At 46.7% G+C, this 16,736-nt stretch overlaps 1 protein-coding gene across 6 annotated transcripts in view; it reads right to left on the reverse strand.

The window, feature by feature from the left end:
• Positions 1-16,736, reverse strand: part of LOC135371277 (3-hydroxy-3-methylglutaryl-coenzyme A reductase-like) — a 62,372-nt gene that overhangs the window by 13,079 nt on the left and 32,557 nt on the right. For 2 of the 6 annotated variants that reach the window (XM_064605377.1, XM_064605374.1), the window contains exons 2-5: positions 1,268-1,454; positions 535-646; positions 381-468; positions 82-166 (exon numbers count right to left, since the gene is read on the reverse strand). In XM_064605377.1, coding sequence (XP_064461447.1) covers positions 82-166; positions 381-468; positions 535-646; positions 1,268-1,432 — 450 coding nt within the window. In that variant the 5' untranslated portion in view covers positions 1,433-1,454. Of the gene's footprint in view, positions 1-81; positions 167-380; positions 469-534; positions 647-1,267; positions 1,455-2,166; positions 2,528-5,159; positions 5,993-14,185; positions 14,293-16,736 lie in introns of those variants that run through there. The other 4 variants (XM_064605373.1, XM_064605371.1, XM_064605372.1 and 1 more) reach the window with 4 other exon arrangements.

Consider the following 16,736-nt stretch of genomic DNA (forward strand, 5'->3'; position numbering starts at 1 on the left):
CAAACGGCTGCACAGCACAATAACACATAGCAGGACACACACAACAATACAGAGTGGGAGAGCAAACACGCCACTATTTACCTGAGATGATGAGCTAAGGGCAAACTGTGCTAAGAGGCCGGCCTTGGATAGGTCAATTAGAAGTAAGAAAAATGGCAGAGCTTCCCTGAAATTAAGCAATACACTTGTGAGTTTCTTCATTCAATCCTTAGTTTTTCACAACAGCAAAAGTCATCAACACCAAAAGCTCGATGCGTTCTAAGAAACATGTTCAACAAATTAGAGCTTATGCTTACTTCGGTATCAGCTATTCATACTCTAAAGTATATTGACAGCACTGTAAGCACACAACTCTGCTGGAAGATGGAGAATGAACTTACTTAAGCTCAGAGAAATTTCCTTCCAGGAGATTTAAAACACTGCTGCTGAAGACGAAACTAGAAAATATGGTGAAGATGATAGCAATACCTGCGAGGAAAGAAAATGCATTAGGTGACACATGTTTCTTGCAATCTATGGTCAAACTGCTCTTACCTATTAAATACTTTGACCCTAGTTTGTACAGCATACGAAATTGATGGTAGATGTACAGGAGTGCCATGCAGCGCGTCACCGTCATGACAACAATGTCCATGCCTTTGTCTTCCTATAGAACGAAAGAAGGTTTATTATAAAAAAAATTGTGATACAGTCGCAGTCACTCTAGCAAAATCCCACTTTTCCAGCGGCCCAATAAAAATCGGACGTGCAACTCCTAGGTATGCCTAGTATGCTCATACAGCATACTTCTTAGTTGTGTATTTGAAAACTTCGTGGAGAACATGTTTCAGGAACGAATAATGAAAATATTTTTATTAAAAAAAGGTGAACCAGAACGACAACACTCAAGGTATACTGGTACAGCCTTATGCAGCCACAAATTTTACCTGTCACTCTATCCCACCAGTTCCACTTGCTTAGTTCCACCCAGTTCCACCTCATGTTCATTTGTTTGTACACCTTCTATTAGCATGAATCTGAATTTTAATTTTTTTTATTTTGAATTTTAATATTTGAATTTTTTAAGTGCAACGGCGATGCCATAGAGCGTTCCTTTCCTTCCTTTCAAAACAATTTTTTTTTTCTTATAAGTGTACACTCAACCCTTTAACACTGAGGAGAGGCACTACCCTTGAGCTGCATGACACTTACATTCAAGCACAAACAGTTTTAACCTCGTACCGCTTACAGTGCTTACTTATAGTGTAAAACAAAGATGCCAGCTCACCTCTCGCATCTGGCACTGGTAACTCCATCCGCAGAGCCTGCTGCTCCCCAGGAAAGTTGCCCCCATGGAAAGCATGCAGATGGTGAGGGTGAGGAAGCCGACGATCACTTCCCATGGGTGGGAGGCACAAACCTTCCCGTGTGCGTAGAACAGCTTTGGCAACATACGGCCTGGGTAGTGGCGTGCCCTGCAAACCACAAGAGGGAAACCAAAACTGAGCACACACTGTATATTCCTCTGTCACACCTGTTTCGAACCAAACTGTACAATACATGGTAGAATAGCAAGATACACGATTTGCATTATGCGAGGTCCAAACAAAAGGCTATGATGATGTCCACATGATGGGCAAAAACGACATCAATAAGGTGACAGTACTGAGGACCTAAGTGCGACAGAGAGACAAGGTCATATCTCACATTGAAATGGTTTCGGAGATTCCGCTTCCTTTAGATAGCGTAACAAACAGTGTTATTCTATATGCAATACCATACATGCCATCTTTTCCCGATATAAATGTACAGCTTATGATCTCTGGAAGTCCCCCTTCTCAGTTGTCTTGCAACATAAACCCCCAATTATAATTATATGGAAGTCCCCCCAAATATTGTGTAAAGGGTCCCAAGACCTCTGTGGTCTCACATAATCTCAAACCCTTACCCGGGGCAGCTGATATGTAGTTCAACCAGACCGGGCATCAGCTTAACAACAAAGATACCCAGAAGCCAAGGCAACCAGGGATGTTTGCTCTCATGCACCTCACAGGACCTCTGTTTTGGCATTTGTACCCATGTGCTACTCAACTCAAACTAGTCCCCAGAGTTTGTGCTGCATAGGTGCAGCTGAAGCACAGAAAGGTAAGCAACATTGGCAGCGACATTTTTCACGTACACACATACCTACAGAAAAATGGATATACACTGTGTGGGCCTGATCACGACCACAAAAAAGATGCCAAAGATAAGCGCTAGTTTCTACTGCCTTCGCGATATTTTCGCAGTCCAACAGAACGACCTTTTGGCTCCAAGTCAACACTATCACGTCTCCAACACCGCCTCCCAGTGCCGCCGATTTCTCAGCGACAATCCGCCGCTCCTTTCATTATTCTCAAGCGCTATGGCACAATCGTCCTGATATTCTCATGGCGCAATATTCCAAACAGAAGTCAATTAGGTTGGTGTATCGTTTTGCGCAAAAGCTTGACACTCAAAAATCTATCGTTCGCCGAATGACGACCCCCCACTTCGAAAACTTCATTCACGACACCCATCACCCCTGTGCCATCTACAGGTCAACGCGCTTCATGACGTGCTTCTGAATCGTGCTTATCTATTATCGTAAGGACGACCACGACGACGCGGTGGTCTGTCTGTGAATTAATCTTATCCGCTTCAGGGATCTTTAAAGTGCGCTGAAATCTCAGGAGGCGGTACCCCGTATTTAATGTCCCTGGCGTGATATGGCGCTTAGTGGCTTGAGCGAATGTAAAAAGAAAAGAAAATAAAGGAAAAAACGACGGGAAAAAAGACAACGCAGAGACCGCGTTCAGTACAACGCCGCAGCTGACACTGCGGAGAAAATGGGATCAAAAGAGCATTGCCACAGGTGAATGAAGGCGGGGGCGTTGGAAGCAAGGAAAATGTGCATCGCAGCAGCAAAGCAATATGTACAACAGTTGCAGCGTAATATGTGTATATCCACCAGCTAGCCCGCATTTACGCCATTCTGGCAATATGTGTAGGCATCGTAAACACCGACATTTACGTCAATTAAACGTATATATATTCAAACTTAGACTCATCAATTAAGAAAAGAGAGAATGCAAAACATCACCGCAAACAGCATCAACGCCACAGCTCAAATACGTATATGTGACGTCGCAGAATATTCGCTTTTATTGCGCTCATAGCAACAATTAGAAGGACGAATGCAAACAGAGAGTGAGAAAACAGAACAATAGTCCTTAATACTTTTCGTGTGTTCGCAAAGGACTATATATACGCGGTCACATTCTGGCCTTCCTACGCCTTTTGAAACATCACTCCATGCCCTCGACAACTCCACAACAAGAATGGACTCTCCTTGCTCCAGTTGAAAACTACCAAATCCATATAACACAGGGCAGCCAGAGAGTATGCTAAGCCATAATGACAACGCTAAATGGGTCCCCTAGCAATGAGACCATCGAAGCACCCCATGCTTCAGAGCCTCCCAGAGTGTGGTTCACCAGGATTTTACCATTCACGCAAGCGGGGCAAGATCTCAGAAGAACGTTTATATCTCTAAAGATTGCAATCATTATTCTCGGTTTAGATCCTATTTATAGGCTGAGAACAACGTTCTCCCCGAAGCAACAATGCGGAAAGTGGGTCAGACGTTCCTTATCACCGGGGGACCGTGAATCAGTCTGGGAACAGCACCATTCCACACACGACGAGAGATTCTTCCAACGTCGCACGTTTAGCGGGACGAACAACCAACAGGGTCAAGGACACCCCTGCACTTCGAACTTTGTTCGACTTCACACAGATTACTTAGATTACTGTACTCGCACGTGCATTCCTCGTATGTGCCGCGGAGAGAGAACTTCGCGGATAACGAAGGATTTCATAATATTGACCCCAACAATGCCGAATATCCTCTGGATGTCCGAATAACGTCCTAACTGTTTCGTACGTCCGGAAGGATATCTGAGGGATATCCAACGAATTCGTTAGGACATTATTCGAACATTCAGAGGATATTCGGTGTTGTCGGGGGAGTTTTGGCTTCCGTGGTAAAATATCTTGGGAACAGTGACGGCATGTGGTACATAGAGTACTTCCCTGTAAGAATAGTTAGCGCTGCTGCGAACGGTTATCGTGAATCATTGCCTTAGCATACAGTAAGAAATGTCCCAAGGAGATCGATTCGAACAAACGCATCGCAATTGTGCTTTGAACGACGGCTTTGGAAAGCTGTCATCATCAAAGTCAACAAGTACTTACTAGAGTAATTTAATGACTCTAGTGGTTACAACAAGCCCAGCTTAAGTTTAATATCACCCGATTGCACACATGCATCTATAGAATTCACGCAATCATCTGTCACGATTCATCAACGTAACACCTGGTCAGTGGAAGTGATGAATGAATTATGGGAGCAGTGCAGTAATTCCACACGATCACTTCGCAGAGTAATCTTTGATAACGATAACACAGGACCATTTTTGCACTACGATGATTACGATTTCTAACGACCATTGTTACGTGTTGGATACTGTGGTCGCCTTTGACCTAATAGCGGCATCTCAGGAGATGAATGAGAACCTTGTAATATATTGTTTTTAACATTGAACTACGAACATAACTTGCCAAACGTAAGTACGACCTGAAGAAATTGTACACTCAACGTTTCAAACACTGTGCTGTCCTCTCGTGGTGAAATATAAGGGGAAAAAAGGGGCACTGCAATGCCGTCTATAACTCCTCCTGTATTAATCGGCAAAGTTCCTCTCAAGAAGTGCGAGCTCTTCCTTCAGAGAGGACCACGTTTCCGGGGGCAACCTTGCCGACTGCAATCATACGGGAACGATATTTTTTGAAACCCATTCTTCTCGTATCAGATATGATTGTCCGGTCACTCTCAGAGCACTAGGGCGGCACCTGTCTTGATTGACTCGTATCATCAAGCTGCGGACCGGAGCAACGGGCATCGTAACGTTATCGTGCGAACGATGAGCAACATCCTTGGCAGAAGTGTAACTATACGTACGATAAGATACCGACGAGGGCACGCGGTGCACTATCATCGGAACGCAATACATGCTAATCAAACACTCATGATTCTCGTTTTAGCTCATCGTAACAACCTTGGCTCGGTGCTTCCACTAAGCCCTCCAAGTCCGTCCCACCTGTAATACCGCAGTGCCTCATCCAATAAGAGCTGGCCGATTTTCTCGAATTTCTCCAGGTACGTCGACGGAGGCGGCGGAGGGTCGTCACTCCTCTTCGTCTCTTCCATTATGCAACACATGTGGACACCCGGACGATATCTGGACGAGTAATCCACTGGCGGCGAAAATCCTTCGGACTCACAAGCACACGACAGACACTCTTGACTCGCAGCAGGCACAACAACACCGAGTCCGACAGCCTTGTATATACCGACTTCCTTCAGAACAGCCACTGACGGAAAAACGTACGAGTCCACACCGAGGAGTCCATGCCTGGATGATCGGCGAAGGATATGCGCGTCAGCGGCCCCTTATTGCGACAGGTAGAGACAGCACACGAGGAGGACGTAGAACAGAAAGATGAATGAGAAGAGAGAAGAGAACAGGAAGAAGGCTAGTATCGGCGAAATGACTGAGCTGACCAGATTTAGTTCCCCGGGAGTGATTAAAAAAGAGCGCGAACTGGACACTTTCTACGGGTTACGTAGAAGGAACAGTCACACCTCACTTGGCTGCGTCTACGAATAAAAACGGCGCAATCAACTACTTCGGATATACCCCGAGTATATCGGTAAAGAATGCTATGCACAGGTAGAAGGAAGGGTGGGGTGGGGAAAAGAGAACGGTGGTGGAGATGAAGCGGTAGGAGAGGAAGGCTTTACCGTGGACCCACGGCGGACGTCGGAGAGGCGGAAGCGGACAGCATGGGGCGAGTACGGAGAGGGGGGCGCACACGCTGGTAGTGAGGCAGCGGCAGCCACGTGCGGTAGCGCTCCAAACAACACTCGCGTACAACTGAACGACAACGCGCTGTTTTCGCTTCCTTCTCGCGCTCCTTTCTTTGCTTTTCGTCGTCGTCTTTTCTTTTTTCGGCACTTCCCGAGAGCCGGAGGGAGAAGAGAAGCTTCCTATCTCTCCTCCTTTCCGATGGTAGAAAGGGAGAGGAGGAAAGGGCCAGGACGATCGACCGACAGACCCAAAGAAGAAACCGGTCATCGGCAAATGTTTACTGGCCAGCACACTCCCGTTGTACAATTTTTGTCCAAACACCTCCTCCTCCTCGCACTTCCTCGCATTCCTGTCATTCTATTGAAAAACCCGAAAGTTCCTTCACGAGGAAGAAAGAAGAAGAATTGGGGCAAGTTCGGGGAATTTTCAAATTCTTTGAACAGTTCGGTCGGGATAACTTAGATGGCTGCCGGCCCACCCGAGCAGCAAAGTGGACGGAAAGCCAGTAACGAGGACAGATGGACATAGTTTTCTCAATCCCAACCCTGCACTTTATATTTCTTTATTTTATTTATTTATTTATTTATTGTACGGCACGTTGCTAGAAAGAGAGCGCTCTTCCCGTGTTTTACAGAGCCTGCCCAAGCAGCCCAATCTTGGGCCGACATTGCCAATATTGGGCAAATATGTTGCGCTGCTTGGGTGCAAAGATAACATGCGGCTCACATAACGTGGAATCGTGAGACGGTTGTCATATGTGCATGTGTCGGAATGCCGGCGGTACACAGCCAAGTAGAGAGCTCATCCGTCTACATTAGACATCAGGGCTGACTCATTTGTGTTTTCTCTTTTAACGGAGTGCTTTTTTTTTTTCGTGTTCTTCTTCAGCAGCATGTGTAAAAAAAAAAACACACACACGTGGTGCAGCATGTGCAGACCACTTATCTACAAGTACGCAAATGTGAGTACGGGTTCAATTCCCGTTGTTGCCCAGAAGTCTATTGGGAAATCGAAATCACTTTCCGTAAAACAAATCTGGTCGACGCGTAGTCAGTAGTATTTCCTCAGAAATCGACCTCAGAGGGGTACCGAGCTTCCAAGGGGGTATATATGTATTGGTAGCCGAGATGTATCGAGGAATCTCAGAAATCTAAGGAGGAGGGTATTGTAAGAAACCAGGGGGATGTAGGGAAATCGTGGTGAAACGACAACAAGAAGTAAGACAACTATGTAGATGAGACCGCCGCCTAGCAGACAACCAAATTAACTAATTAACAAAGAAAAAAAAAGGAAGTCAACCAAACAATTAAGTGAAATTTCAGCAGATAGCCTATCGATCTTATATGAGACATATAATTGATACATAAATTGCTTGACTGATTTTAAAATAATATATTAATAATCAGATATATATATAGTGAAACCTCCCTATGTTGGACACCCGCGGTGCAGCCGAGGGTGTCCGAGTTACAGAATATGAGGGAAACAAAAAGTTGAAAAGATCACAGCTGTGTTGCCAGAAATGTCCCCCTTCTTCAATTCATGGTCTTTAGTGGTACCTGGTGGTGGTGCCTGGTGGTAGTGGTACTTCTACCCACTCTTCACTGATAATTATTACTGATTTTGGTAGATTCAATTCTGTTCAGATTCCACTCAATGGCATTATCTCTGGAGCTTTTCGAGCGGCGAGGACTTGTCTATGAAGCGTCAGCCCGCTTTTCATTGCTTTGGTGCAGTGCGCATTCAAAGGCTATAGACAAAACGAAGACAAGTGCTCACACAGAGAATTACAATGTAAACTGACAGCACTTGTTTTTGGACTCGAAAAACTAAAACAACAAAGTGCTGAGACCAGTATAGGGGGGAAAAGGTGGGCGAAAGTCAAGGGCACTGGCTCACTTTGGGTCTTTTTGGTGCAAAGATGGGCCGAGACTGAGGTAATTTGGCCAGGGTTGTATCCGACATAGCAGGGAAAACCCTGTCCTACTTCCGGGATAGGGAGGTGTCCGACATAGAGAATTTCGTCCCCATGTAGTTTCAGTGGGAGCCTGCCGGTGCAATGAAATCTTGTCCGACATGGGGAGTTGTCCGAGGTAGGGAGGTGCCCGACTTTGGAGGTTTTACTGTATATACTATGTTACTGTCGAGCATGACGCTAGCACTACTCACTGGTGTTTAAACTGCAATTATACTTACAGTCACCTAACCTTTGTACAGAACATGAAATATGCATTTAGATTATAGATCCTGTACTTTTGCTAATTAATCATAATTGCACGTGCACTATATTCCTTCGGTGTTGTAAGTATTGTACCACTGCATGTTTGAGTGAAACTAAATTCATGTTGATCGTGTCTCGTTTGTATCTGGCTCCTCCACGTGAAACGCCTCACTGGGGCCCTTGAGGTACCTCCATAAATGAATGAATGAATAAATATCAGAGAGGCCCTGGCATTGATTACCGAAACAGCGATAAAAACGACGCATTCCCTACTTTCCGGCTTCACGGCGAAACAATGCAACTGCAATCATCGGAAAAACGCTACCGTTCGCCGACTTATCGCCGCAAACCTCTCAGCGAAGAAATGAGCCGCGTGCAATCAGGAAAAAAAAAAAAAAGAAAAAGAAGCTCTTTGCTCCCCCTCGTATAAAAAAAAAAGCGGGCCAATCAACCGTATCAAAAAGCGAAGGTAAAGACAACCAGTTTTTCGTCGGCGATCTTGAAAGGCGACGCCGTATCCGTTCTTCTTTAGAACGCAAAAAAATGTCCGGGCAGGCAGCAGAGACAGCTTCACGCGAATCTCATCAACCCCCATACGTCTCTCTGGGGGGATGAAGTGAACGAGAATAGTCGGCGGCAGTGGGTGTACGCGCTCGGCGAAATACGGAAGACAAAAACGTCGGAGCCAACCACCCGCCGGAGCCCATCACGGCGGCTGCGGTGGAGGCAGAGTGAACGACCTTTCTTTCAGGATCAAGGAAAGAAGAAATATCTAGGCCATGGTTGCCAGCCCTGACATTCCGTCTCCTTTCCCTCCTCCTCCTCCTCTGCACGTGAAGGAAAATAATAAAGCAAAAGGAAGCGAAAAAAAGAATGGAGAGATGTTTGGCGTTCCCGTGTCGGTCACGGGGTCTTTGGGTCGAGTGGCGCGTGGTCGTGGTGTGGATAGCAGATTGCGTCGAGTTGCCTTGCTCAGCCTTCCACTCGTTTTGGTGCGCTTTGAGTTTTGGGGGAACGTGCTCGGGATGGCGTCCACAACAAACGCTCGGAGAATGCATTAATCGCGGCGTCCTCTGCTCTCTACCAATGACATCTTTCTTTTTTTTTTCTTTTTTTACGCGTGGTCGCATCATTTTTCGCGCTACGCGAAATATAGGCCAAGACCTGGAGAAGCCAAAGTACGACAACCCACGAATTAAACCGCATATTATAACATCCGTTAAAATGTCATAAATGCGGGCCAGTTGGTGGGTCAAACGTGGAAAAGTACCAACACGACACGGACGACTCAAACCAACAACAAAGAAACAAAATTTAAAAAATAGTCGTCCGTGTTCTCCGTGTTTTTCGTGCGCTCACACGCATGCTCTTTTTATTGTAGATCATAACATCCGTATTCGTGTGACTGCCATGTACAGCTGTACGCACATAATTACCTTAGTCAGAAAAACAATAACGTACGTTCTCTCTCTCCCTCTCTTTTCTATTTTGAGTTAAATGCGTTCTATCTCAGAATCGCAGCTGTTCTTTGTTCTGTTTCTCGCAGTCACAAAAATCAATTACCGCCAGCAGTAAAAGAAAAGTCAACGTTCCGAAAAGTGCTGTGTGTCGACGTCAGCTGTAATATATATCGTTTTCAATTTCGCAAAATATGTTTCTTTCATTTTCTTTTTTTTTTTTTAACGCGTACCGCAATCTGAGAGGCCGTACCGACGAGTGAAATATGCCCCACCCCAAATGAACTGCACTTTCACGTTCATTACAAGCAACGACAACGAAGCACGCGAGAGCTCGTGAAAAAGAACTTTATTCGCAAAGCAGCCCTCGACGAACGCAGCATTACGCGCCAGAACATTTGCTGAGATGCAAATGTCTGTAGTTACCGCTTTCTCTCACTGTTCCGAGCATCTTGTGATGAATGACCACAACGTCGGCATGCAACCGGAAAGGCGACACTAGCACGAGGAAGTAGTGAACATTTTCCTCTTAGTGATGTACACGCGCTGCGCAGGAGGTATTATTCGTTTTTCCGAGCTTTTCTTTACGCTTGTGTACAGACCGCAAGACGAACCTAAAAGTCACTATGACGCACTTCGAGTCACCAAATAAGCTTATTTAGTGGCTCTAGACGCACTAAATGTGTGCCGTAAATTTTCGTGCTTGCGTATCGCGCGTCCGAAACCAGCTTCGATGTAGATTTAAACGAAGCTGATATTTGGTAAAATAACTTTCCGACCACGTGCACGCTATTTTGTGCGCACTTCCTCCGAGGGTAAATTTAGCGGTCAAGAGTAAGAAAAGCGTTCTGTCAAGCTCAAGGGGACAGGCAAGACGATTATGCGTCGCGACTCGATACGTGCCATAGGCTTCAGAGCGTACCTGGCCAAGCAGCACTACATCTTGAACCAATATTGGGCTGGCATTGCCAATGTTGGGCCGATATTGGACCGGTATTGCCAAAGTTGGACCAATATTGGGCCGGTATTGCCAAAGTTGGACCAATATTGGGCCGGTATTGCCAAAGTTGGACCAATATTGGGCCGGTATTGCCAAAGTTGGACCAATATTGGGCCGGTATTGCCAATGTTTGACCAATATTGGGCCGGTATTGCCAATGTTTGACCAATATTGGGCCGGTATTGCCAATATTGGACGAACATTGGGCCAAGATGTTGTGCTGCTTGGGTGTACCCGACTTCCACATAAGAACGACATGAAATGTAGTCTGTCAACACTAACACTGTAGTGTAACAGAGCTACTACACAGCAGAAAGTATACCGCGGCGTCATCACGTTCCGCCTATGGTGTCTCCATAGTTTCCTATTGCCCTATGTCCTGAAGTCCTATTCCCATATACTTTCGGTGCAGCCTATTGGGTGGTCCACTGACAACTATCAAAAGTAATGGAACCCCCATAGGCCGCGCACGTGGAGGTATAGCCAAGGCCGTGCTGAAGACTGGGAGGTGGTGAGTTCGAATCCTACCACCGGCTGTGATGTATGAGGCTTTCCTTGGGTTTTCCGAAGACTCTCCAGGCGAACGTCGGCATAGTTCCCCCTGAAGTCGGCCCGGGACGCGTACTAACCCTGCTGCTACTCCTTCCTGCTATTCTCCCTCCATCTGTCCCCGTCTGTAGGCCGCTTATAGCCACAGTTGCTTCGCGGCGCAGACACGTGGTGGCGCTGCAGTATAATTTCTCCGGACGGACTACACCTCGGTGGCTATAGGTTGAATGCAACTACAGAGTTTATTCCCTGACCTCATCCCTCCAGAGGGCGCTAACCTCGAAAAGGCGAAGTCGCCGCTATCATGCATAGGTCACTCGAAATTTGGTTTGGGTTTTCGTTCGCTGCCATATTTTACGTAGAGGAATTATTAACGTTGAAAACACGGAAATTACATGGATTGTGGTACAAATAATATTCACACAGTACGGTAACTCCAAATGTATACTGTGAATGCGATGTGGGTGAAGGTTTGGACCTGTCAGAACCCTGAGGACGCCTATATCATGGCGGCAAATCTGCAAGCGACAGTGGCGCACTCCTGCGGATGACGTCATGCGAATAAACGCTATACGAAAGCGGGGAATCCGACGGCTCTTACGGTTTCACTCGTACGGCAAACTAATGCGAACGTTTGGCTCGCTCGGAATCTTCGCTTTAGCGACGGGCCGCACGAGTCGAACAAAGGATATCGATTGCGCGCATTCTCTTTGAGAAAAAAAGAAAAAGAAAGAAACAGAAAGCGCTGGCGTGCGGTTTGGTACAGGAAGAAGTATGCCTGTGCCATGCCATTTGAACGACCATTTGTTCGATAGACGTATAGGCTCACATTCCCGATGTGCGATTCTAAATTAAAGTGTCCGCGTGCCCTACTATTTCCTTTGTTCTTTTTCAGGCACATACAAGAGAGGTATGTGAGTAAGGGACCATGAAAGGGGCAATCTTCCAGAGCGTAGTAGCGTGGTCGAGCTCGGAGCTCGAAGATTGAAAAGCAAGTAGCATAAAGTATACTTGGCGGGTCAAGTATAAAAAGTGTCGTATTCTAAAGTAAAGTAAAGTATCAAGTATTCTGTCGAACGTTTAGACATTGTTAAATGAGGAAGCGTTTTAATCAGGGCCATATTCAGATCGACGGTCAGATAGCACGAACGTTAAGAGGAGATACCTCAGTGGTTTCTTCAGTAGTCCTCAGTAGTCTTTCGTGCACGCCCCAAATACAGTCCTCGACGTTGCAGTAAAGCGTTGGCAAAGCTACTGAGGACGTCACTGAGAACTTTCCTCAATGTTCATGCAAGTGGACCTCAACGCTGCACGTGAGTGAAAAGCTTTTGAAAGCTTTTGAGAAGCGGACACTGGGTCCGCTTGCAAGAAATCAGTTATCAACCCCCCAACAACACCGAATATCCTCTGGATGTACGAATAATGTCCTAAGGGATTCGTATGTCCTATGGATATTCTGAGGATATCCATAGGACATACGGATTCGTTATGACATTATTCGTACATCCAGAGGATATTCGGTGTTGATGGGGCCCCTCAGATATCCTCAGTAGCTTCGGTAACTTCCTCTACGTTCGTGCAAGCGGACTATGACTTTCGGGCGTCCGCACTCGCTTCGGTGCCATTGGAACTTCTTCCTTCATCTCTCTCCACAGCTGTTACTGACGGACCTACACGGGGGCTGTCGATGTTGGTTGGCCCCATAAGGATGTCGCTTCAACAAAACGTCTACACATTTGACGCGACTGCTTCCTCTATACACCTGACCCGAAGGAACTATACCAGATTCCACGCCACCTTTTGCCAACCTTCCTCCACAATAGCGCATACGTTATCGTTACCAACAGAGCACGGAAGCTATCCAGCGTGAACCCAACGCGGGCTGCAACACAGTATCACATGAAACGCCCACCGTCCACAGACACAAGGTCCCGGTCAGACGGGTAAATAGAGCGTCCAATGGGTGCTCAACCTTGAAGTTGTACTCATTGGCGGTCGCCACTAAAAATACTCTCCACTAAATATAACGGCGTGTACGTGAGAGACAAACCCTTTCTGTCCTCACATGGAAGGGGATCGATGTAGGTCAGCGGCCGGCCTTCCAGCACTTTCCCTGTTCCTCTTTTTGAAGAGGATCGCTTTGTGTGTGCGTGTCTGTTTCTTCTTTCTTTTTTATTTTCTTATTTTTATATCACGGGCCGGATAAATAGCTGCTCTCGGGTGCAGAAATAGTAAAAGCGACAGGACGAAAAAGAGCCGCTGCTGCCACTACCGTTTCCAGGTGTTATACTTTGAAAATCGCTCGAGGAAACAGCCGCGCGCGCTCCACGGATGCCCTGCAGTCTGCGCGGCGGACCCGGTGGGTTGTCCTGGCTTCTGTGCAGTGATATATACGTGTTCGACTTTGTCGTTTGCCAGAAGATGAGTGTTAGCGACGATGGGGGTAAGATACAATCCGTCGATCCGGAAGAGGTTGGCTGTATAGATGCTATAAATAACGGAAGCCATAACTAGAAGCCTATACAACTAATGCTCGTTTCCAAGGGATCATGTAGCCTGATCAACCAGAACGAGGTAGCGCCCCGAAGTCCTCTAAGGTGCAGATCAGTCTACCACGATGCAGAGAAGTCTACTAAGGTGCAGAGAAGTCTATTAATGCGCACAGAGACCCTGCTAAAGTTCAGAGAGACGCCCCCCCCCCCCCCACACACACACACACAAAGTGAAAGCTAATTCATTGGAAACGTTTCAACACTGCTTGCTATAGCGAAACGCATCACTTTGCTCAAACTACGGAAATTTCCTTCAGAGCACTCGAAATTTCGCTTTCTGTTCGTTAGGTTACTCACACAAAATGAAATAGCAAAACAGAACTCCAAGTCACAGTGAAGAACACGTCGCGTCTGGACCACGATTACTGACGACAGCAAGCAACATTCCTGGGCTAGCTCAACGCATAACTTGAACTTCGAAAACACAACGTCGACATTGCTGAGACGGGGCAAACAAAACGAAACAGGAAACTTACCACCTGCTCGCAGTCACGAAGGGCAGCACATCCAGTGGGACAAGCACGCTGCTGCCCATAAGGGGAGACACTTCCGCGAAGAACGAAAACATTGTGCTCTATGTGGGCTACAGCCTTCCATATAGACACGCACACAGGTCGCGCGACGTGCAGCTTTCCACGTGTCTCGTACACAGGATGAAGCGTCAAGAACCTTCGGTGTGTGACGTCAGACCCAAACAAGACTCCACGATACCGCAACGTGCGATATCACAAGACGACGCACGAAGCGACAGCGAAAAGCTTTTGTGCCGGCGCTATATGACACTTGAAGAACACTTTTGCTTCTTAGATATGTCGTTGTTGTTGTTGTTCTCTTCAAAGTATAGGGTGCGTGCCTAAGTCGCGTTTGCACACGAAACTCATTGCCTACTTTCACAGACGACTTTCCGTAGGCGCACGACGACGCATTTATTTATTTATTTACGCACCCCAAAGGCCCTTACAGGGCGTTACATTATGTGAGTTAAGCCTGTAGAAAACTCGTCGACATTAAACTTTGCACAACAAAATATAGTGTAAAAGCCTGGGGTGTGGGCACACAGAGGGACGACACACAACACACGTTCAGTTCAGTTCAGCTCAGTTCACCCACCAGCTGGCCTGCACCTACGCCATTTTGTCAACAAAAGATAGCGACGAAACCCGGACTTCTGTACAAAGGAATATGCTATACTGATATCAACATGGCCGTCTCCGGAGTTATGTGCAGGTACCGCTAGGGGCGCTACCGGTGCAGAAATGACATGAAGCCCCACATGGATGTTCATTTCTATTGTTTTAGTTTCTGCGCCATTGGCGTCCCTGGCGGAACCTACGTGTAAGTCTCCGGAGGCCAGTTTTCGGTCCCCAGGTTTCGTCGCTATATTTTACGAGGCAGAGTTTAATTTCAACGAGTTTTCTGTACGCTTTCGTGTTCGCTCCGTTTTCGCGCGTCACCCGAAACTCGTCCGATAGGTAGGCCACCATTTATGTGTGCTAATGCGACTTCGGCTTGTCTGTGCACACCTTGTGTGTACGGAGTCGACTGTCTCTGTTCGAAATGTCTAGCATTCCGCATTGCTGACCGTCGTCGTGATCTTGCCACTTTGTGCCACCAAAATGCTCTTTGAGACCTTCAAAACTCCGCCGAAGCTGTGTTGGGCCAGGACATTCGGAGACCGTGGATGGTTGCGACCGCCCTATAGGAGCTGAGTAAGTACGGGACGTTCGTTACCATGCTCAAACAAAACTCTGTTGGTTAACATCCATCGGCGTTTCCGGTGAATTGCAGGTTGCGGGTCAGTACGCATAGGAGCTCGCAACAGGTTTCGTTGTTGACGGTGCTGCTTCTCCACATAATGCTCAAGCATGAGCATCACTTTTCCAGAGGACGGTTTTGTCCGAAGCTTCCTTGGTCTCCACGATACGGAGTGTCGCCATTCTTTGCTTGGCTACTTCGTCTCTGGTGATGGTGGACCCATCTCACATCCCGAATCACGAGTCATCACGACACGAGTCAAAAGATCTCTCCTCTGACCTCGTAAGGCAGTAGTAACTCTAGTAGTAACTCCTGGCACGTGGCCACTCGCCACCCTAGCGGTTCTAGTGTCAGGTGACCACATAACGTTCCTGCGGTTTCACATCTTCCGAATCTGATGACAGAAAGTGCCTCTTCTTTCGCGTGCACATTTTCAAATGAGCAGCCATGTTGCCATCAAAAATGCCGATTTCCGGAGACTGCATGGTGCAGAAGAATCCGCACCAAACGCGAAGTAACCAAATAGAGCACAGTATTCGATGTACTGCAAGTTAAACGTCTTCTGATGATGTACGTATAGTTCGTACCTTACTGACTACTTTCCCAATCGATTACGGCTATAAGTATCCCTCCTTATTTGTGATTAGTAATGCATTGCCACAAATCATGCGTCAGACTATACGCACATCTGTAACTGAACAGGATAGTCGATACTGGACCGTCGCAGTCCATTCGTTTATGCTCGCACAGCGTTCAGAATTCAGTCAATATTCAGAAGTCAGTTTTGCAAAGAAGTAGTCAGTAGAAGAAGTCAGTTTGCAGAAGTAGTGTAGTCAGTTTTGCTGAGGTGACGTTTCGTCCTACAATAAGGTACGAATCGCAATGGGAAAAAAGAACGCCCCATAAAAAGAGAGCTTGTTGAAGTGCACTGCAACCGAATCAAAAACAGACAAAGAAATAAACAACGTGAAAAGATTGTGAGTCTAGCCAATGCGGAACTTGGGAATACTCCGCAGGATAAGAAACAACAGAAGGAAAGTCACTTCTGCGTCCAACTAGGAAGAAGAGTTAGGAGCACGTGATAGGAAATGTGCTGCATGTTTGGCGATATCAGAGTGGAAGAAAAAAGATACCCGCCATGACGGTGATAGCCATCTTATCCCGGTACCTCCTGCACTGTTGGACATCGAAATAGCTACCGGAAATGAACTTCCTCAACCCTAAAGTCGGCATCCCCGGGCGGCAACGACGATGAGCTGCATAGGAAACAGA

Source organism: Ornithodoros turicata, chromosome 10, assembly GCF_037126465.1.
Source record: "Ornithodoros turicata isolate Travis chromosome 10, ASM3712646v1, whole genome shotgun sequence".
Lineage (NCBI taxonomy): Eukaryota > Metazoa > Arthropoda > Arachnida > Ixodida > Argasidae > Ornithodoros > Ornithodoros turicata.